Below are 22,813 nucleotides of genomic sequence, written 5' to 3'. Positions count from 1 at the left end.
GTTCAGCTCTTCTATTCTCCAATGGTACCTCTGTTTTATCTGGATTCCTCTAATTTTGTTTACTTACCCCATAGCCATTATTATGCATAGATAACAGTTCAGAAGGGCTAGTCAGTATTAAATGTGAGATTCACACTGCAATGACACTGAACCCCTCTTTAGCAACATGCTCCTCATTCACTCTCATTTAAACAGGTTTCAAACATTCCTGCAGAATCCTTGGACTTCTGAAAGAAAAACTGTTACATCAGTAACCCATTTCTTAACATTATTTACATTATATTTGCTGTTAACATCTATACTTATATGTAGATAATTCTCACCTTGATTCTAAAATGTTAATAATGCCTAATTGGCTGCTTGCATGTGCTTTAAATTGGGGTTAGAATGTCTTTTGGGGGCATATTTAATATTTTGAAACCATGTTGGGAGAAATAGTCACAAAATAGTTTCTAAGGGAGAAATCACATAAACCATAAATAAACCACAATGCTTCAGCCAAAATCACACAAATTATATGTTGTCTTAACTACTACGAATTTTTTAATACAGCTCAAAAGTTGATGATGCATGTTAAAATGATTGTGATTACAACTAAGTTAATTAACTAGGACCTCATTGCAGTGCTTCAAAATGTGAAAGGTTATGAAAGATGTTATACCCAAACCCTAGAGCAGCCCAGATCTAAGGCAACAAATGAAGACACACTTGAAAGCATACATCACTAATCTCAAATGTTAGTTCTAAGTATATACACTTAGTACAGGGCTAAATTAATTTTCGGAATATGCAAGCCTTCCCATTATGTTTTTCAAGTGTCTAAGTTTCCTTCTTCTCTTTCAGCCCATCCCAAAGTTCAAAATCTGTCAGGATCCGCTCCAATACTGTTTTGACAGAATACCAGTAGGAAGAATAAACACACATCTGATTGCATATACTTAAAAGGTAAAGTCGAAATTCTCTTACAATTCTTAAAAGCACAGGGCAAGTTCTAAGGCAGGGGTCCCCAAACCTGGCAACTTTAAGACTTGTGGACTTCAACTCCCAGAATTCTCCAGTCAGCTCTACTGGCTGGAGAGTTCTGGGAGTTGAAGTCCACAGGTCTTAAAGTTGCCAAGTTTGAAGACCTCTGCTCTAAGGAATAGGAAATAATAAAGACCATCCCAGGACCGTGTCGGGTGAGAGTTTACTTGACCTCTCCCCCCCCCCCCGCCTTCCATCGAGACTTCTACAGAAACAACTTTAACGCCAGTCTCTTAAGTCTGCTACCCTCCGGGGAACAAGACCAGGCGGGAGGAGTCGAATCGCCCTGTTTCCGTTCCACCCTGGCCAGGTTCAATGCCCTCACGATCTCTTCTCCACCTCCTGGTCCAGCTGCGGGCGGGCAGGCCGGCGGGCAAGAAGGGCTAGCCCAGGCGCCGCCCGTCGGGGGGCTCTGGTGCCGCGCGTTCTTCTTTTTCCTACCGGCGCAGCGTTGCGCGCCTGCTGCGGTTCCCAGTGCCGTCGCCGCAAAGACGGTGTTATGAAACCAGATCCGACCCCATTACTCCGGAGGACTCTCGTTCCCTTCCGTCCCGCAAAAAGACCCCGGGACAAAAAGAGAGGTGACCCCGTCACCTACCTCCGATACTTCCTCCTCCTCCTCTTCCTCCTCCTCTTCTTCCTCCTCTTCCTCGTCGTCGTCGTCCTCCTCTTCCTCCTCTTCTTCTTCCTCCTCCTCCTCCTCCTCGTCCTCTTCTTCTTCGTCGCTGCCACCGCAGCTGCTTTCACTGCTGCTGCTGCAGTTGGTACCACCACTTTCCACGCCCGGTTGTTGCCGCCGCCGCCGCCGCCCAGTCCAGCTTCGCTTTGGCGGCGGCTGAGAAGGCAGCGGCGGCGGCGGCGGTGGCGTTAACGACAACGGCGGGGGTGGTTGCTGCGACGGGTCGCTCTTTAGAAGGACATCGCAAACCCTGGCGAGCCCCTCGGCCGAGCACGGAGAAGAGCCGGACTTTCCCTCAACACCGCTGTCCTTCAGTATCTCCGCCTGGGCTGGAGAAGGTGGCTCCATGGTTGCTCGCGCCACCGCTGGCTTCTGAGCTCTCGTAGCCGGTCACCTCCAGGTCCGTCGCGGAGCTCAGGAATTCTCGCGAGATGAGAAAAGTCAGCTGGGCCCGACCCGGCTTGCTTTTCTACTGCTGCTGCTGCTACCGTCCTGCGCTGCGATCTGCCCCGCCCATGCTTTTCGTCAGCCTCGCCGTTCTTTTCGCGCAAGCGCAACCACACTTTACCGCAGCTGGAAAAGCAGCAACTCTGGGTTTTTGCCTGTTCTCTGCGCATGCTCAGAGCTTCGGGTTTCCGCGTTCGGAGCGTGCGTCATCGCGGTGCGCCCTCTCGCAGTGGGGCAGCTGACGTTCTTCAAAACTTGGGAAGGCGACACGTGCATCTCACCTTACCTGTTAAGCCACTCTCTTTTCTTTGGTGGAATGGGAATGTCCCGGGCCGGAAGGAAAGGGGGGGGGAGTTTAAAAAAAACGGGGTGGTGGGACTTGGAAAAGGTAACGTCCGGGTCAGCTTTCCTAAATATGCTTTATTGAATAAACTTCCGGTTTGAGATGCCGCTGTGAGTGCATGTCTCTCTCCATTCTCCCGATTAAATGTTTTCAGGCTTCCAGATTACTAGACTGTATAAACAGAGACTTCGTTGGTCAGCTAAATGAAATATTTATATTTTATTTCCTTTATATGAACTGTTGAGATGAGAACGAGATTCAAACGGCCAACAGTTCGCTTAATTTCAGATGTGCCATTATTATTTTAATGCCGCGTCATTATTTGCCGAACCAGGGAAATTGATGGAGGAGGAGTCTTCAATTAATTTGCCAAATGAAATCCTGGTTCAGATGCAAGTTCAGACACCGACCCATCAAGACTTGGCAAAGGTTAAAAATGATGTAAAGCAGATGGAAAAAAAATGGCTCTCGGCGAAGACCGGCTAAACAGCTCATAAGGCTGTCACTCAAGCTAGTCATAGTAATTTGGATAAATAAGTTATTTAATGTCACAGTCGCACAGGGAAAAAGAATTACATGTCATTGGGATTGAAAACACTCCCAAACCTGGATGAATTTATGGAGGATTTGTTCAGATACCTTCTCTGTTTGGGAATTGAACATGGAGTCAAGATAGAGCATGTGACTAAATTCCTTTTGTAAAACAAGACTGGAACCAGTTCCAAAATTATCACACTGCAATTCTTTTATATTACTACAAGAGATGAGGTTTTACATATCTTCCACCAGGAATCAGTAAAGCTTATCTTCTAGCCAAAGTAAGAAACCAATTTAGAATAAAATAAGAATAGAATTATTTATTGGCCAAGGATGATTGAACACACAAGAAATTTGTCTTACTTTTTGCATATAAATAGTAAGTAATACATCATACATAATAAACCATAGTTACAATCATTAATAAGGTAAAAAAAACATTTGATAAATCATAAATCAATAAAAGGTGATAAGAGATGAGAAATTAGTGCTTTGGAAATTCAGCAAAACGATGGCACAGGGAAAAACTATTTGGGTAAGGTGACCAGACGTCCCGCTTTCAGTGGGACAGGCACACTTTTCTACAATTTGTCCCGCATCCCGCGGTGTTCTTAAAAAGTCCCAATTTTTTTTAAAGAACGGGCGCAGGCACGGGAGTGGGGGCGGGAACTTACGCAGCGTGGCCGGCGTCTTTGACATGTTCGGGGAGAAAGGACAAAAAAGAGAAAGAGGGAGAAAGAGGAGGTGAGGGATAATGGTATATTAAAAATTGTCCAAAACAACTGCTAAGAAAATTACGACACATCAATAAAATTATAGGAGCTGAGTTTAACTCAAGAGAAACTTTTCTAAAGGTAGACAGTTATATAACAATTCCACAATTCTGAAAGAACAAGCTTGTTCTATATGAAATTTAATGCTACAGCAGAATGAAGTAACACTGAAGATAAGTGCAGGTAGTCCTCAATGCACGACCACAATTGAGCCCAAAATTTATGTTGTTAAGTGGAAAATTTATTGAGTTTTGCCCCATTTTACAATTTTTCTTGCCACATTTGTTAAGTGAAAAAAATTTTTTTTAATCAAACACCCCCCCCCCCCCCCCGGTCAATGGTGTCTCTCTTTACCAATGTTAAAATCTGGTCACCTTATATTTGGGTCTAGTTGCTTTTGTATGCAATGCTCTCTAGACTCTAGAGGTTTCTTGAGGGGAGAAGTTTAAATGGATTTTGTCCAGGATGTGGGATCTGTAGATACTTTCTCAACCACCTTTCTGGTTTATGCAGTATACCGATCCTCAAGGCAGGCTGGTTGCAATCATTTTTTCTATAGTCCTAGCTATCTGTTGAAGTCTGTATCTGTCCGGTTTGGTTTGATTGCTGTGCCAAACCAGACAGTTATTGAGGTACAAATGACAGATTCAATAATTCCTCTGTGGAACAGTATCAGCAGATTCTTGGGCAGTGCAGTCTGAGCTTTCTGAGTTGACGCAAGAAGAGCATTCTGCAATAAAAAAACCCAACATTCATTCAACATTCGGGAGGGGCGAGAGTAAAGTCTTATCCCCAGGCCTGACGGGACAGCCAGATCTTGAGGGCTGTGCGGAAGGCCTGGACGGTGGTGAGGGTGCGGATCTCCACGGGGAGATTGTTCCATAGCGTCGGAGCTGCAACTGAGAAGGCTCTCCTCCGCGTAGTCACCAGTCGGCACTGACTGGCGGATGGAATTCGGAGGAGGCCTACTCTATGCGATCTGATGGGACGGAGGGAGGTAATCGGCAGAAGGCGGTCTCTCAAATAGCCAGATCCACTACCATGGAGCGCTTTATAGATGGTAAGAAGGACCTTGAAGTGCACCCGGAGACCAACAGGTAGCCAGCGCAGCTCACGGATGATCGGTGTTATGTGGGCGAACTGTGGCACGCCCACAATCACTCGCGCGGCTGCATTTTGGACTAGCTGAAGTCGCCGGATGCTCTTCAAGGGCAGCCCCATGTAGAGCACATTGCAGTATTACAGGCAATGTTCCCTCTAATTTTTTTTCAGTGTGAGCAGAAAAGTATAGTATTTGAGTGGCATATTTTCATGCCTGAGCACCTGAATTTTTTTCACAGATGTCACCTAAGACAACAACAAAATCAGTATTATTTGAAACTCAAAGTTATGTTTATTCAAGGTACCCGCTAAATTAAAAGTGTTATATAATATCAGTATCACTTAACAACGCTCCTGCTTAGCAACCAAAATGTTGGCTCAGAAAGTCTGGCATTTGAAGCACGCAAGTCTTAAAGCTGTTGTTACAAGACCCTTGCACCCCTAACCCTTTAGGGGAAAAAAAACCCAGGGGTCTTCAAATGTGACAGCTTTAAGACTTGTGGACTTCAACTCCCAGAATTCCTCCCTGAGGGAATTATATATTTGGACTGTTTCATAGTTACATTAGAGAACTACATTGTTAGAACTTAGCCCAAAAGATACCTTTTATCTGAAAATCCAAATAGAGTAAACCTGCTATTATCCCAGAGCACTAATGTCATTTGTCCCAATCTGTTTTACGAGTCTGTATTAAAATAGATAGAAATATTTTCACTAAATTTTATAGATCTATATTTCAGGAACCTATCAGAAGTTAGGGCAAGATAAGAGTGGAAGAATGAATTTTGTTGCAGGTCATGGGGATTTTTTTCAGCATCTTAAAAGTGGAGCGCATGTGCATTGAACTAGCAATACCCATTTAATAACAAAAGGAAATGGCTGAATTAAATTTGGTAAAGTTGCAAGCGAGCTGTAAAAAGCTTGTGGTTTTTAAAATCATAGAATCAGAAGGTATACTTGAGGTCTTCTAGTCCAGCCCCTTGTCCAAGGCAGGAGTCTTTATATCATCTGAGACAAATGGCCGTCCAGTCTTTTGAAAACCTGTAGCAAATGAATTAAGATTCCATTGATTTTAATTGTTCTTACTGTCAGATTTCTCCTTATTTCCAGCTTGAGTCTCCTTCTGACAAGTTTCCATTGCTTCTTGTCCTGTCCTCAGGTGCTATTGCTGCCGCCTCCTCCTCCTCCTCCTCCTCCTCCTCCTCCTCCTCCTCCTCCAACAGCACCAACACATTTGCTGCCCAGCGCTGTGGCTGAGGTGAAGCCGCCAAAGCTCCCGCTGGCGCCCCCGCAGCGTTGGGCGGAAATCCGGCAGTGCTGTTGGAGGAGGAGGAGGCGAACCAGCCTGCCACCGCGGGCCACCGCCAGCCCCACTGCTCTTCCCACCCCCTTCTCAGCCCCACAGTCCAGCGGTCGCAGCAGAAACAGCCCCGGGTCTCCGCTGCCGCTCCCCGCATTTTCTGGACGGGGTCTTGCAGGAAGGAATCCCCTCTCCAAGGGATCCCCGTCCAGAAAATGCGGGGAGCGGCAGCGGAGACCCAGGACTGTTTCTGCTGCGACCGCTGGACTGTGGGGTTGGGAAGGGGGCGGGAAGAGCGGCGGGGCTGGCGGTGGCCGGTGGTGGCAGGCTGGTTCGCCTCCTCCTCCAACAGGCAACAGCACTGCCGGATCCAGTTGTAGCCGCCTGCAAAACGTTTCCTTTACAGAAATCTCTGTGCAGCAGATAGAAACTGCTGTGCAGGGTTTTCTTGCAAGGTGCGCAGCCGCGCAGCCGTGCACCTTAGAGGGAACAGTGACCACAGGGACAGTTGATCTACTGGGAGGCCTTGAGGCGGCCCGTTTTTGGCTGGCAAAGTGCTGCTGGAGTCTGGAGAGGCCAAAAATGGACCATACACACACCCCAAGTCCGTTTTGGCTGGCAGAGACACTACAGGCCAGTCATTTGATATTCCCAGGCCAGCCCTATGGGTCAGATTTTTTTTTAAAAAAAATAAATTTTATTTACAAACATATAAAATACACATACACAAAATTTAGGCATACACCACATTTACACAAAACAATAGGAACAGGAGCTTCCTGTTCTTTTTAATATCAATTGTCAATCGATATCGCATCACCTTATATTGTTTCCCCTTCTATTATATTTCATTTGTATTTCACTATTCTTAACCCTCTTATCTTACTTCTCTGTCTGCTATATTGGCTGATTTCCTCTAGTAAGTGTAAACCACTTGGATGCATAAATATGTGTTAATTCTCCTTAACTACTATTTTTGGGCTTTGTTGACTTCTTTCATTGATCCTTGTTTCTTTCCTCCATCCACCTATACCATTTATCCCATATCTGGTAGTATTCTGTTTCTTTTTTCCCCTGGATTTCTTTTGTTAATTTGTCCATTTCAGCACAATCCATAACCTTTCTTATTATTTCATCTTCGCTTGGAATCAATTTGTTTTTCCATTTCTGGGCAAAGGCAATCCTTGCCACCGTAGTTATATGTAATAATAAATACTGAATTTCTTTTTTATATTTCACAGTCATTATTTCTAATAAAAAAACCTTCAGGTTTCCATTCTATTTTAACACCTGTTTATTACCTCTAGCCACTTTTTAATCCTTTTCCAAAAACTTTTAGCCTCCTCACAGGTCCACCATAAGTGGTGGTATGTTCCATGTATTGATTCACATTTCCAGCATTTTGGGGAGGTATTTGTTGAGATTTTAGCTAACCTTGTTGGTGCCAGGTGCCATCTGTAAAACATTTTGTACTGATTTTCCTTGTATGCAACTGATAGTGTCACTTTTAAGTTTGTTCTCCCAAATTTTTCCCATTTATCCAATTCAATATTATAGCCAAAGTTCTATGCCCGTTTTATCATTTGTTCTTTCACTATCATGGGCTGGATGCGGCCCGCAGGCCTTGAGTTTGACATTCCTGCTATATGCAGACTCATCATCATCTCAAATGAGATCAATGACTGTTGCATCATTTGTAAACTTCAATATTTTAACAGAAGGATCCTTCAAGATGCAGTCATTGGGGTATGGAGAGAAGAATAACGAGGAGGTGAGGCTTCTATGCTAATTGAATGGATATTCAATCTGATTTTACCTGCTGCTTCCTATTAGTTAAGTTTATAATCCATCTGCAAGTATGGTCAAGCCCAGCTAGTTGAGTCAGTTTAGAGAGGAGGATTTCAGTAATGTTGGTGTTGAATATTGAGCTGAAATCTACAAAAGGGACCTTTGCATAGGTCTTTGGGGATTCAAGACATTTTAAGTTGTGGTGCAATGCCATATTAACCATCATATGCTGATCTCTTTGTAAATTGAAAGGGACCTAGCAACATCTGTGATGGCTTTCAGGTAGGCCAACACTGAACTTTCAAAGTTGCATAACTATGGATGTTTCATGATTTGCTAAAGAAATTTTTTCAAAATGTGAAATTTTGTCAAACCAATACAACTTCAGTCTTTCATGTGTTCCCTAGATTAATGCATTCTGCATTAATCACCAAAACCAGATTCACAGGTTTGATCATCCTTCAGATATAGAGACTTTTATCTTTGAAATTTGCTGGTTGGACAAGCCTGATTGTGTCTTATTTAGAATCTGCTAATATTATCATGGAATATTACAAAGAATTTGACAAATGAACAACATAAGTGGTTTTTCTATGCCCTTACTATGGCCAAAAGACTAATGTTCAGCATTGGATGGACAAATGTATGGTTCCATTTACTCAATGGATTGACACCTAATTAAATTTGTCATCTATGAGTGGATTACCTATATATGTAGACTTCGTATGGACAAGTATAGTGAAACAGAAAGCTCATTTTTATAAAGTACAGTAGATTAAAAAAATGATACTTATATAAGTGTATTAGAAATACATATATGTGTAGTTCAGTAATATTCATTTTAGTTATGTTTATAATTGTAACAATTATGACATATACTTTCCTTTTTTTGTTTTAAAGCACTTTTATGTTCTTTATGCATTTCTAAGTACTGTAAAATAACAATTAAATCTTGCAAACAGATTTGAAATTCAGTAGGATTGTTCTGTTTCTGTTATTTTTTCTTTGAGAATTATTTGCATAATTTTATTTATATTTTGTTCTTTTCTGTTACTATTTAATTAAAAAATACTATGCTTTATTGAATAAACTGCAATTTACTGCGTTTATGTACTGCATCTAAACTATGCATTAATTTGTGATGTGCTTTTGTCACAACAAAACCAAAGCTATCAGAGAGGAATCTAGGACTATCCAGTTATGATTGCAAACATTTGGATGATCTAGAATTTTCTGAATCTTTGCTATTGCCTAGTAAGTTTTTGTAATTTAATATGCTACCTCTAGGTCAGGGGTGTCAAACTCAAGGCCCTGGAGCCGGCCCATGGGGTGCTTAGATCTGGCCTGTGGGACTGCCCTGGAAACAATGAAGGACTGGCCCTTGGTGCCTTTGCCAGCAAAAACAGACCTCCGGAGGACTGCGTGGGGCCCTCCCAAGCTTGGTTTTCACTGGCAGAGGTTTTCAGGAGGCCATCACAGACGAAAATGGAGCTTGGAACACACTCACCCTGGGCCCTCAGATCAAACACAATCCTGATGCAACCCTCAATGAAATCGAGTTTGACACCCTTGCTCTAAGTGAACCAAATTGATCAGACTAATTACCTTTGTCTGATCGATTTAAATCCCCATAACATCTTCATAGTAACTTCAATAATTTCACTGTTCGTTTACTATGTATCTGTTTTGTGGGATTGTTGCAGGAATGATGACATACAACTGTGGTAGATACTATGGTATATAATATCTGTAGGAAATTGTCACTTATTAAACTGCTCTTTAAATTTTCACTGAAATTTTCAAGCTGCTGAAAATCAATGTATTGTATTAAGATTCCTATGTGAACTACCCACTGGTGTCTTAAAAACATGGCATATGATTAAGCATAGTGAATTAGGCTGCTGTGACGTATTCAAGAAACCCTGATTAAGTACATTATTGAACCCGGTGACCTGAAAGATCAGGTTAAATATAGATTTTCATGGAGAGAATCTGTGTGGCTTCTAAGAGTTGACACCAACTTGATACTATATAATCTATATCTGAATTTTAGTACTTAAAACTTGAAAATTGCTTGGCAAAAAAACAATAAACAGCTTAGGGCAAAGCCTTCTCCTCTTCATTAGCCCTTCAGCTGCTTGGCTGAGAATGTCAGAAAAAAAGGAAAGGGGAAGTATAATAGGATCTGATAAATGGAGTAAAGCTCTTTCTTCCAATATATGTTTCAAATTATGCAATAATTAATCTTGATGAAAGGCATTGCATGCCACATATAATTATTTGATATCCTGTGATCATTTATGCATCCAAAATTATTTAAGGTATTTAGAGCCAGCTTTATAATTAAAAATGCTCAATATAAATTATAACAATAAAATAAATATATGCTAGAGAATATGCCAGGGTGATATATTGATGAAAATGTTGGGTTAGGTCTAGAGTAACAGGGGGATCAAATCCAGCCAAAGCTTTGGAAACTTACTTTCTTACCTAGAGACCTTGAGCTACCATGTTTCCCCAAAATAAGACATGGTCTTATTTTCTTTTGACCCCCAATATAAGCACTTAGCCTTATTTTTTGGGAGGTCTTTTTTGTGTATTCCAAGTGCGAGAATAATGACTGAGGTGTTTGGATTCAACTCAAGTATATTTAATGCAAATCACAACAACTACAATAGCAGAACAGAACAGGCTCCGTTTTACAGCTATTTATAGGGTAGCTGTCAAATGGGCAACCAATCAGAGCTCAGCTCTTCTCCCATCTGACTGCTTTGCACCTTAGCCAATGAGAAGCCTCTGGCTATGACTGAGGCATGTTATTTCATCTGTAAGTTCCCTGCGCCCATTCTTTCCAGGGCCTCTTTCGCCAAGCAGACCGCTCGTTCCTCTTGGCCACTGCTGGCTGAGTGGAATGGGGACGTTAGGGCCTGCCAGACACCTAAGGTGGCTTAGGTGTTTGGAAGGCGGCTGCCGTTCATTACGGCCCATGTCCGAAATAACCAAATCTGGCAACCCATGGCATGCAAACTACTGCTGCAATGCTGTAATGGTGGATTCTGTGGTGGTGGACCCCATGGGTATTATTTCAACCCATTTTGAGAATGCGTTCACTACCACCATTATGGTAGTTCCTTGCATGGGCCCCTCAAAATCGAGGTGTAATCTGGACCAGGAACCAGATGGCCTTTCCCATTGTCCGGCCACTGCCAGCGGCAGAGCTGGACGGGAGGCCTGACATGCCCTACAATGTCCTACCCTACTACTTATGACCTGGATCATTATATGCAGCTGTGGCCGAGGGCCTTCATGTGCACAATGCCAGAATGGCCCTTGTGGAGCTGCTGAAATATCTGAGAGTGGAACTCCATGGGAATGATGATGACCCAGCTGCCCCAGAGTTATCAACTCTGAAGCCCCAAAGGTTCCAACTGCTGTCATTGGTACGGTAGGAATTCCTCTGTCACTGGACTAGATGACCATCCCCTGCGCACCCAGTCCAGGATGCATGGGAGGACCTTGTCCTGGTGTATATAAAAAGTGCTATATCCGTAGCAGTAAGTGGCAAATCAAGGTCCTGCAACGATAGAACTGTAGAGGCAGGGGCAGGGTTTTGGACTGGCATGGGCAGGGAACAGCGGCTCAGAGATTCCACGTGCCCCACTTGCTTGCCTGGGTGGTGAACCAGGTGATAGGAATACGCTGCAAGGAATTCTGATGAGCGTAGCATATGGGATAATAGAATAGGTGAGGTTTGGGGGTCACCCACCAAGATGCCTAGGAGAGGTTTGTGATCGGTCACCAGGAGGAACTGATGACCGTACAGATAATCATGGAATCGTTTGCTGCCACGGCCGCCAGCACCTCCCTATCGATCTGGCTGTAATTTCTTTCAGTCATTGCTAATGTGCACAAAAAATAAATAATAGTGGCTTCCTGGCCATTGGGTAATGAGTGAGCCAGGACAGTCTTAATGCCATCCGGGGAAGCATCACAAGTGAGTGTCAAAGGCAATCTCTTGCTATACTGAATGAAGACTGCCAATGATGTCAAAAGGCTCTTGACAGCTGAGAACGTGTGTGCCTCGTGGGCTCCCCAACACCATGCCGCTGAGTTGTAAGGCTGTGGAGTGGCTTCTCAATGGAAGCTTTATGCGGTAGAAAAACTGCATAAAAGTTTAGCAGACCTAAGAAAGCCTGAAGCTCAATTTTAGAGGTTGGGGTTGGAGCATTGTGGATAGCATCCACTTTCGCTGAGGTTGGATGAATGTCATGGCCATCAATTAGGAAACCTAAAAACTCAATGGAGAGAACCCCAATTTGGCACTTGCTTCATTTCAATCAAAGGCCAGACTTACGAAAGCGGAGTAAAACGGCCCATAATTTGACAAGAAGGTCTGACCTGCCATCTATGGCGATCAGAATGTCGTAAAAATATGGGACCACTCCACTTAAACCTTGGAGCAGAAGCTTCATAAGGCTCTGAAATATTCCGGATGCTACACAGACCCCAAACTGGAGTCTGTGGCAGTGGAAGGTCCCTTATGAGTAACAATGGTCTGGGAATTGGCAGTAGCCTCATCTACTGGTAACTGTTGGTAGGCCTGTGCTGTATCCAATTTAATGAAAATTTGGCCCCGTCCCAAGGAGTGCAAGAGATGTTGCACAACTGGATCAGGGTATGAATGAGCCTGCAGGGCCTTATTTATTGTAGATTTATAATCCACACAGATCCTAATGGACTCATCGGCCTTCACAGGGGTAACGATGAGGGTTTCCCACTGAATGTTCCACGGGTTCTAGGATTCCTTGGGCAATTAACTTGTCCAGTTTGCCTTCCACCTTGGTCCTCAGGGCAAAGGGAACCCTTCTGGCTTTCAATCAAATGGGGGCTACTTGAGGGTCTAAGCTCAGGGAGATGGGGGTGCCCTTATAATTACCCAGCAAGCTATCAAACACATCTTCAAACTCCCTCACTAAGTCTTCCAATGTGGTGGAGGCGTGGATGCCATCAATAGAGAGACCCAGAGCCCCGAACCAATCAATGCCCAGTAGGCTGGCTAATGGTTTGGCTACTATGATTAGGGGAAGATGTCCTATGAAGGCATTGTGTTTGATGAGAATGGACACCTTGCCCAATACCAGAATCTGGTTTCCCTGGTAATTGCGGAGGTGGTGGCAGCAACGACATAAACGGTTCTTGTTGATTGTAGGCACGAGTTGCTTTAGGGTGTTTCATGACATGATAGATTTTGAGGAGCCCGTGCCGATCTCCATCTTACATGGAATTCCTTCAGTGTGCATGGTCAGGAACTTTTTGTTTTGTTTTCGGTAGTTGTTCTGCCACCATGCTAATGTCCCAAGCTTCTTGGTAGCACTCTTTTTCGATTGTGAAACAGTTATTTTTGGGCCCTCTGGCTGGCCTGACATTCTTCTTGTTGAGGTAGCGATCACTAAGGTGGTTAGCCATGAGCAATATAGAGCTGCACACATTTGCCAAATGCCCTTCTTCCTTCAGCACCTGCAGATCGCTGCCCGAAACCTGTTAGATCTGTGGTGATTTCCACCACATCTGAGGCAGCTGGCCTGAGGTAATTTGGCGGGCCACCCTCCATTCTTATTAGGGTTAGTTTTGAGGTGGCTAATTTCCTCAAAATCCTCGGCCTCTTCTCCATCGTCCCCTTGCTGCTGATTCACAGTGGCCGATTTGATTCCCCTAGGCATGTTTGGAGGGTAGTGCTGGATCTGGACCATAGACTTTTCAGCTGTTCTCATCTCATCCACCACTGTTTGAAGGGTGAACTCAGAACGAGCCAATAATCGGCATTACAGCTGCAGATCTCTCACCCCACAAACCAATTTTTCAAGGAGAGCCTCATCAAGTTTGCTGAATTCACAGTGAATTGCTTCGTTCCAGAGGGAGGCCATATATTGGCTGATGGTTTCTCCCTCTTTCTGCATACACTGCCTAAATACATGTCTTCTAACTATTCGTGAGAGGACCAGCGCATAGTGATTTTTAAGTTTGGCTAGGAGCACCTCCCACAGAATTGTATGAACCGGCATCGGGGCTGAAAGTGCCTGAGCCATACTAAACATTTCAGGGCCACAGGAACTGAGGAAAAAGCCCCTTTTCTGATCGCTAGACACCTCAGAAAAGTCATTAGCAAGCAGGAAACATTCGAATCGTTCTAGGAATGCTTCCCACGATTCTTTATCAGTGCTGAATGCTGCAAAGCTTGGAATCGCTGCCATTCTCCTTCCTACGACTCACTGGAACAGCTGTAGATGACGTGTAGTCAAAGGAACATTAGAATCCCACCCCCGTGGCCAATTTTGTGTATTCCGAGTGTGAGAATAATGACTGAGGCGTTCGGGTTCAACTCAACTATCTTTAATGTAAACCACAAGAACTATAACAGCAGAACAGAACAGGCTCTGTTTGATAGCTATTTATATGGTAGCTGTCAAATGGGCAGGCAATCAGAGCTCGGCTCTTCTCCCACCTGAATGCTTGCATGCCTTAGCCAATGGGAAGCCTCTGGCTATGACTGATGCCTCGCGGTTGTAACCACAGTGTTATTATTTTTGAGGTGCATGAGGTGGTAAGTGTGGTCATCTCATGGCTGCTACTGTGTTGTAATATTTTCAGGGAGGTTTTTTTTTCCAGGGGAGGGCTTATTTTAGAGCATTAGAGCCAAGGTGGCGCAGTGGTTAAATGCAGCACTGCAGGCTACTGCTAGATCAGCAGGTCAGCGGTTCAAATCTCACCGGCTCAGGGTTGACTCAGCCTTCCATCCTTCCGAGGTGGGTAAAATGAGGACCCAGATTGTTGGGGGCAATATGCTGACTCTCTGTAAACCGCTTAGAGAGGCCTGAAAGGCCTATGAAGCGGTATATAAGTCTACTGCTATTGCTATAGCATGCACTCAAAAGCCTGGTTAGGCTTATTATCCGGGGAGGGCTTATTTTGGGGGGAAACAGTGTAGCCGCTCTGTTAATGCAACCTATGTAGGGTACATTGGAGGAAACACTGGGGAATACTTTGTATACCATCTTGAGATCCTGATGAAAAGTTGAAAAATAAATAAGAGGACTTGCCGGGGAATATTCATACCATAATTAGCTGCATTTTAAGGATGTTAAATATTTCATTCTTGGGATGCAGCTGGCATTCAATGATGTGAGATATTATCATCTTTTGGTCATGTGGGAAGCCCCCCCCCCGAAGAATGAAATATTTGGGAAATATTAAAAAGGTAGATTATATTTCTCCTAAAGGAGAAATTGAGAAACATGTTTTTTAGAGGCAGAAAGCAAACCCCAGTCTTTTTTAATAGCCCACAGCAGATGCCAGCACTTAAGGAGATAATGAGGAAGACAACTATCTAGATGGCTCCATTCAAAAGCAAAGCAAATACTGCCAGCAGAAACCCATTCAAGACAGGATATTTTGAAATTCCCTGTGGCAAAGTTTGACAGCTAAAAAAAGCAGAATGGTATAATTAGTACAGCAGCCCCTCACCCAAAATCCAGCACATGGCAAAAGCCATTAGCCACAGTAGGATTTGCCCAACATCCTTTCAGAACATAAGCTCCTTCATTGTACCACCACCACCACCAGCATTTCAGGACCTGTATAAAAATCCTGGCACGGATCTAGCTAATTGTTCATCGACTCAGAACTGTACTCTGTCTTTGTGTGTGTGTGGTTCTGTTAATCAATAAACAGACCCTCTTTCCAATCATCTTTCAACCTCCATTCTATATCCAGCGTCTTTCTCTCAGCTTGGAACTGAACCAGATAGATTTTCCTTCCAACAGTCACACTGAGTTGATGCACAGCATGGTCCTAGGCAGTGGTGAAATTCATTTTTTTTCCTACTGGTTCTGTGGGCGTGGCTTGGTGGGCATGGCAAAGGAAGGATACTGCAAAATCCCCATTCCCAACCCACTCCTGGGGAAAGGATATTGCAAAATCTCCAGCCAGAGGTGGTATTTTTCAGGTCTCTTAACTACTCAAAATTTCCGCTACCAGTTCTCCAGATTCTGCTGAATTTCACCCCTAGTCCTAGGATCAAGAATGCTTTGCTTAAAATCTTTTTTTTAAATTCCTGGATTGTCAGAATAGCGCCTACTGGTTATTCCCCATGACTCTAAGCAGCTGATCAGTCAAAAAGATCATAATACAAACATGTTCTCAAAAAACATAATTGAGTAGTATGGGAAATTTCTTTTAGGGTAGTTTATTTGGAGTACACATTCATTATTCTTTCAAAAGACTGTTAAAACCCGGGTAGAAATATCTTGCTAATAAACAGAGTAGGGACTGCTTACTTTTAAAAAAACCACTTTACTGGCAGTCCCACCAGGATCATACTGTTGCCTATTTTCTTTTCAGTGAATCCAGGAAGAGGGAAGAGGCAGAGGGGATGGAAGTGTGTGTGCTGTGCACATGCTATGAGCTTTAAAAACGTCTGAGTGAATCCAGGAAGAGGGAAGAGGCAGAGGGGCTGGAAGTGTGTGTGCTGTGCACAGGCTGTGAGTTTTAAAAATGTCTGAGAGAATCCAGGAAAAGGGAAGAGGCAGAGGGGCTGGAAGTGTGTGTGTAAGGTGGTTAGAAGACCGGCAAGGACAGCCATATTTCCTTTGTAAGTAGCTGTTTTATTGTTTTGTGTACTTATTTTATTCTTATAAAAATAATAAATTTCCTTTTTTTATATCTTCTTTTTGTAAGTCATTCTTTAGGGCAAAAAATTCAGTGACACCGACTTGGCCACACCCACCCGGTCATACAACTGCCAAGCCACTCCCATTCAATCACATGACTGCCAAACTACTCCCACCTGGTCACGTGATCACCAAGCCACTCCCACCTGGTCACATGACCACCAAGCCACTCCCACAAAACAGGCCACATCTACAGAATAGATTCTAAAATTTTTTGAAACCCACGACTGCAGAAGTGGCGCACAGCGCCCTCTCTGGGGACGTGAGCCATTGCCCCAATTCAGCTCTGCTGCACATGCGCGCATGCCACTCACCCGCCAGCTAGTCTTCTTGTCTCTGCCGTGCCGGTGGCGAGTGCATGTGCGGGGTGATGGTGGATATGCATGCATGGGGATGGGGCACATGCATGGGGGGCTCATGCTCATTGCATATTGGGGGTTCAGGCTTTGGCCACTGGATTCAGAAAATGTTAGCCATCACTGTTATAAGGCATGCTGCCAGGAATCAATTGTCAAATGGCCGAATCTGATAATCCGCTTTGATAGATGGCTGTAGTGTTTGTCAAAAACATCTGCCTATCACAATAGTGTTTTCTGCTGGTTGATGACATAAGGAAAGAGAAAGGACTGCAAAGCCAAAGGATTAAACCATTGGTTTTGTTTTATATTCAGCAAAATCTGAAGACCTGGAAGTAAAACAGAAGAGGTAGGTTAGTGCTTGTGGACGGGGATAACAAATACACTAGTTTAGTTTTCTTTTGGCTTAGGGGTAAATCTAAACTAACATGAGATAATTCTGATTGCTTCTGAAGAATATTTTTCCCTAGAAGTACAGCATATGCAGCCTTTAATTAATTGCTATTTCAGTTTCAACAAGCCTTTGACCCCAGTTTATTGACTGTGGGTGCCTACCATGGGTTTTATCTAGTCCCCCCCCCCCGATGGGAGAGGGTTAGTATGAATTTTCTTTCTGTCTTTTTTTCCTTCCTCAAAATGGGAGGCATTTTTAAGTGATGTAAAATAATATAATTAAATCTTGCAAACAGATATGAAATTCAGTAGGATTGATATTATAAGGGATTATGGGTTTGGTAACATGACATTATAATAATTCATTTCCTAAACAGAAGAGCCACAATCAATCTGACAAGAAATAGGCATTGAAAATGCTTAAATGAAAAGAATTTAGCTCAAATTCTATGAATGAAAGAGGAGATAGCAGTAATAAGGCCTTGCTTTTTATTTATTTGCAACCATGTAAATATTTCTACTTGCATATATCACTCCTCTAACATGCATGATAATGCCACAAGGGAAGGGAGACGCAGTAGAAAGCAGGCATGGCACGGCAAGTTCCACCTTGCTATACTTTCTCCAATTACTTGGGTAGGATTAGCCACATGGCATTTTGAAGGTGGCAATGCATGTTTAGACAAAGGAAATATTCTAGCTCAGCAAGTTGCTTATGTTATTTTTTTTCTTAATTAAGCTATTACTCAACATGATTACTATGGTAGTATTTAAAAAAAAAGGAGACTATTAAGGGATTGAATGCCTCTAAGGAATGCTAAGGTATGTTGTGATGTACTTGTCTGAAACACTGAGTTAACTATCTTTCCAGTTACGTGGATACTTTTAAGGATAACTACCTGCTGAGTCTTGCAAAAGGTACCCGGAAGGACGATATAATGAAATTGTCAACTCCTTTTCGTGTCCATTTTAGTAATTACATTTATGTTGTACCCTTATTCCAAAGGTTTTCCCCCGTTTTATCCATATTGTGAGCCTTGTGGTTAATGTGAACCCCAACAGTGGCTTGAAATGGCCCCTTTCTTCCAGCAGTCATTTTTGCAGGAGAAGGTCCCTCAGACCCAGAATGAGCTTATCCTGTATCATTTCTTCTAAATTGATGAATTCAAATTCGGATGCGATTTCCCTCAGGTTTGCATTGAAATCATTGACTGTCTCACCCAACTGTTGGCATCTCCGGTAAAACTCGTGCCTACTAATTAGTGACGATGCTGAGGGGGCATAATGATCCTTTAATATGTTCTGGAGGGTTGTCCATAATACTGTTTCTACATCGGTCAGTGCTGCTAAGGATTTAGTCATCTTGTAAATTCATGGTCCACAATAATTTAGGAAAAGTGCCCTTTTCCTATTGTCCAACAAATCTTGAAGATTATTTGCCTCCATAAACATTCGAAAATGCCCCTTATAGAAAGACCTCTCTTTCATATTAGGGTCGAACGGTGCTGGTGGAATGGCCGGTGCAGGCTGTTCTATGCTGCGAAAGATGGCCGCTGATGCCATTTGGATGGTCAGTCCATTGTCCTTTATTCTCTTTGGTATCCCACCTTGTGGCCAGAATGGGCTGAGGGAAGAGGCAGGATGCGTCGATAGCTAAAACAGATCTTTATTTTCAGTCGGATACACGAGACAAGAAGCAACTGGCTCCCGGTAGCTCCTCTTTTAAAGGGAGCTGTCCAGGCAGTTCAGCCACTGGCAGTCCTCCTATTTCCCAGCTGGAAATTGGACCAATGGGTGAAGCATTATGTATGTTACTCTCTTTTACATAGGTAACAGAAAGTGTCTTTTAAAAACTGGCAGTAGGTTTGGGAGTTGATTTTGAGTCCATCTTCAACCCAAAAAGATCCAACTAGCTCATCTTTAATAATACCAGGCAATACCAACATCCCACCTCCACCTTGCTGGCGTTTGAGTTAAAGTAGAGCTCTGTGCCTCTACTGATCCAGCCACAGGCCATTCATCTGGTCCATCAACAGTGAACTCATTAGTCCATAAAACAGTGTTTCTCAACCTTGGCGACTTTAAGTCCCGTGGACTTCAACTCCCAGAATCCCCCAGCCAGCTGCTGGCTGGGGGATTCTGGGAGTTGAAGTCCACGGGACTTAAAGTCGCCAAGGTTGAGAAACACTGCCATAAAACCTTTAAAAAAATTGTCATCTCTTGTCGGCAAGATTTGGCCCAGTCTTGCCATTTCAACTTATGTGTCTTGTTCAGTGGTGGTCAGGTTTCAACCTTCCTTACCATGGCCAAATCCCTGAGCACTGAATACCTTGTACTTCTGGGCACTCCAAGTAGGTTGCAGTTCTGGAATATGACAGCACTTAATGGGTTCCTGGTAGCTTCATGTTTGATTCTTTTCAAATCTTTGGCAGTTAATGTGGGTCTTTTTTTCTCAACACATTTCTTGGGAATCTGTTGACTATTTGCAACAAAACGTTTGATGGTTCTGTGACCACATATCTTAGCACTTTCAAGTGTGTTGCATCTCTCTGAAAGACCTTTTACATTTTTTGACTTTTCGCAGTCAAATCTCTTTTTTGATCCATTTTGCTTGAGGAGGAGAAGCTGCTGAGGGAAGCCCTCCACTCCTAGAAGAATGAAATATTTTGAGGAATATTTAAAAAGGCAGAATGTTATATTTGCCTAAATGAGAAATTAAGAAACATGTTTTTAGAGGCAGGAAGCAGCTCCCAAGTCTTTCTTAATGGTGACAGCAGATGCCAGCACTTAAGAGATAAGCAGCTTATTGAAAGAAGAAGCCAACCCTGGCTCTATTCATAAGCAGAACAAACACTGCAGGCAGAAATCCCTTCAAGACCAGATATTTCAAAATTGCTTGCAGTAAAATTGCTTGACAGCTAACAAAAACAGAGTGAAATGATTAGAAGCAGCCCCTCACCCAAAATCCAACACAGGATAAATTCTTTAATGTGCACATGAAGATTGAAACTGACATTGTTGATTGGAAGAATACTTTATGATACTTTTACAAATAAAATTAATTTATAAAAGTGCCAATAACAGAATAACAGAATTAGATGGACCTGGAGGTCTTCTAGTTCAGCCCACTGCTCAGGCTGCTTTCCTTGATTAATTTTCATCCATTGCTTCTTGTCCTGCGTTCAGGTTCTTTGAAAAATAGGTTGACCCCCTTTTCTTTGTGGCACCCCATTAGATATTGGAACACTGCTATCATGTTACCCATAGAAACATTCTTTTCATTAAACTAACATACCCATTTCCTGAAACTATTTTTTCTATGTTCCCACTATTGGCTCATATTTAAATGATTGTCCATTGGGATTCCAAGATTTCTCCCACGGTTGCTGCTGCTGAGCCAAGTACCGCACCCATACATTCGGTTTTTCTTCCCTAAATGTATAACCTTACTTTTTTATCATTAAATTTCTTTTTGGTAGATAGGGCCCAATGTTCAAGTCTCAAGATCCTTTTGTATCTTAGGCCTATCTTCTGGAATGTTGACCATTCCTGCCAGCTTGGTGTCATCTTCAAATTTGCTGAATTCCCTATCTATCTCCTCATCTAAATCACTGATGAAGATGTTGAAGAGTACTGAGCCTAAAACAGAGTTTTGGGGTACCCCACTGCATACTTCCTTCCATGTAGATGTTGCTCCATTAAGGATTGCATCTTGAGTGTTCTTGGTAAGCCAATTATGAATCTATTTGGTAGTAATGCTTCCATCCTACATTAGATATTTTCTGCGTTATCAAGTAGTAGATTATGGTCTATTTTATCAAATGTACTTCAAGTAAATTATATCCACAGCATTTTACTGGTCCACTAATTTTGTCACTTTTTCAAAGAATGCAATAAAATTTGTCTGGCATGATTAGTTTTTGACAAACCAATATTGGCTTCTCATTATGACTTTGTTTATCTTTAGCTATTCACAGATTATGTCATGCTGATAGATCTGTAGTTTCCTAGATTTGTTTCCCCCCTCTTTTTTAAAGATGGGAACTACATCAGCCATTTTTCAGTCCTCTGGTAGTTCAAAAGTGCTAGAGGATCTTTGAAAGATATGATTCAGTAGTTCTGAGATCCCATCAGAGCCGGCATTCAGCCAGTTCTCTCCGGTTCAGGTGAACCGGTAACAGCATCTGTGGGAGGCTCCGCCCACCCATCCTGATGTAATACATGAGCACTGCACATGCACAGAAGGCAGTGCACAGGTGCAGCACGGGCGCACACTCACATGTGCAAAGTGGTAGAGAATTTAAGTGAATCCCACAGCTAGATCTCATCTGCCAGTTCTTTCAGAACCTTGGGGTGTAATCCATCTGGTCCTGGTGATTTGAAGTTGTCTAGAGTAGACAGGTTCTCACAATTTTCTTGCTTATTTTGATGTGTTTCTAATCTGTTTTTTATAGTACTATCTTTGATGGCTTGGACTGTTTTTATTTCCTTTTGTATAAAGACAGATGCTAATAATGAGCATTTTTACTTTCTCCCTGTTGTTAGTCACCTCCTTGCGATTTTCTCCCATTAATGGATAAATCACTTCCTTGTCTTTTTTTGTTTTTTTACATGTTGAAAGAAGCTTTTTAAATTTTTGACTTTTGTTGCAAGCCTTAGTTCATTTTAATACTTAGCTTTCTTGATTTCATCTTTCATCAGGCTCAAGCGATTTGCCTTAGTTATGCACCACTCTTTCCACTTTTTATACTTGTCCTTTTTATCTTTCAGTTTATCAGAGAGTTCTTTAGGCAGCTCTGCTAGGCGTTTGTGCTAGACTGAGCTTTTATAATCTCACTTTTCAAAATTTTCCAAGCTTCTTGAGTTGTTTTCCCCTTGAGGATTCTCATCCAAGGAATCCTTTCCAAGCTTTCCTAAGTTAGTTCTCTTAAAGTCCGAGAGTCTAGTTCGACTTTGTTCTACTGCTTGTGCTTGCGTAATGTTGAATTCCAATTTTGCATGATCAACCCCTTTCCCAACTTTCCTGTAACTTCAATAACTTCTATCATTTCATCTCTGTTAGTAAGAGTTAAGTCCAATATGGCTGATCCCCTAGTTCCCTTCTCTGCTTTTTGGGAGACAAAGTTGTCTGCTATGTTATCAGGAATCTATTTGCTCTTCCACTTGGTGCAGAGTTTGTCTCCCAGTTAATGTCAGGGTGTTTAAGGTCTGCCAATATTATTGTGATGTGCTTCCTACATATGTTAGTTAACTGACTAGCAAATAGTTCATCCATTTCCTCTGTTTAGTTGGGTGGCCTATATAGTGTACACATATGGCAATTTCATTCTCTTTTCCTTTTATATTG

The 22,813-nt window shown here is 42.7% G+C and overlaps 1 protein-coding gene across 2 annotated transcripts in view; it reads right to left on the bottom strand.

Annotated features, from left to right (window-relative positions):
- Positions 1–2,153, bottom strand: part of ANKRD17 (ankyrin repeat domain 17) — a 121,882-nt gene extending 119,729 nt beyond the window's left edge. Inside the window, exon 1 of one of the 2 annotated variants that reach the window (XM_087713327.1) lies at positions 1,622–2,153. In XM_087713327.1, coding sequence (XP_087569453.1) covers positions 1,622–2,050 — 429 coding nt within the window. In that variant the 5' untranslated portion in view covers positions 2,051–2,153. The remainder of the gene's footprint in view (positions 1–1,621) is intronic. The other variant, XM_087713328.1, reaches the window with a different exon arrangement.
- Positions 2,154–22,813: the final 20,660 nt, after the last annotated feature.

This window comes from Thamnophis sirtalis, unplaced genomic scaffold (genome assembly GCF_051295495.1).
Source record: "Thamnophis sirtalis isolate CommonGarterSnake01/CBP01778 unplaced genomic scaffold, rThaSir2_p1.2 scaffold_4, whole genome shotgun sequence".
In the NCBI taxonomy this organism is placed as follows: domain Eukaryota; kingdom Metazoa; phylum Chordata; class Lepidosauria; order Squamata; family Natricidae; genus Thamnophis; species Thamnophis sirtalis.
This window is presented reverse-complemented; position numbering and strand designations above follow the sequence as displayed.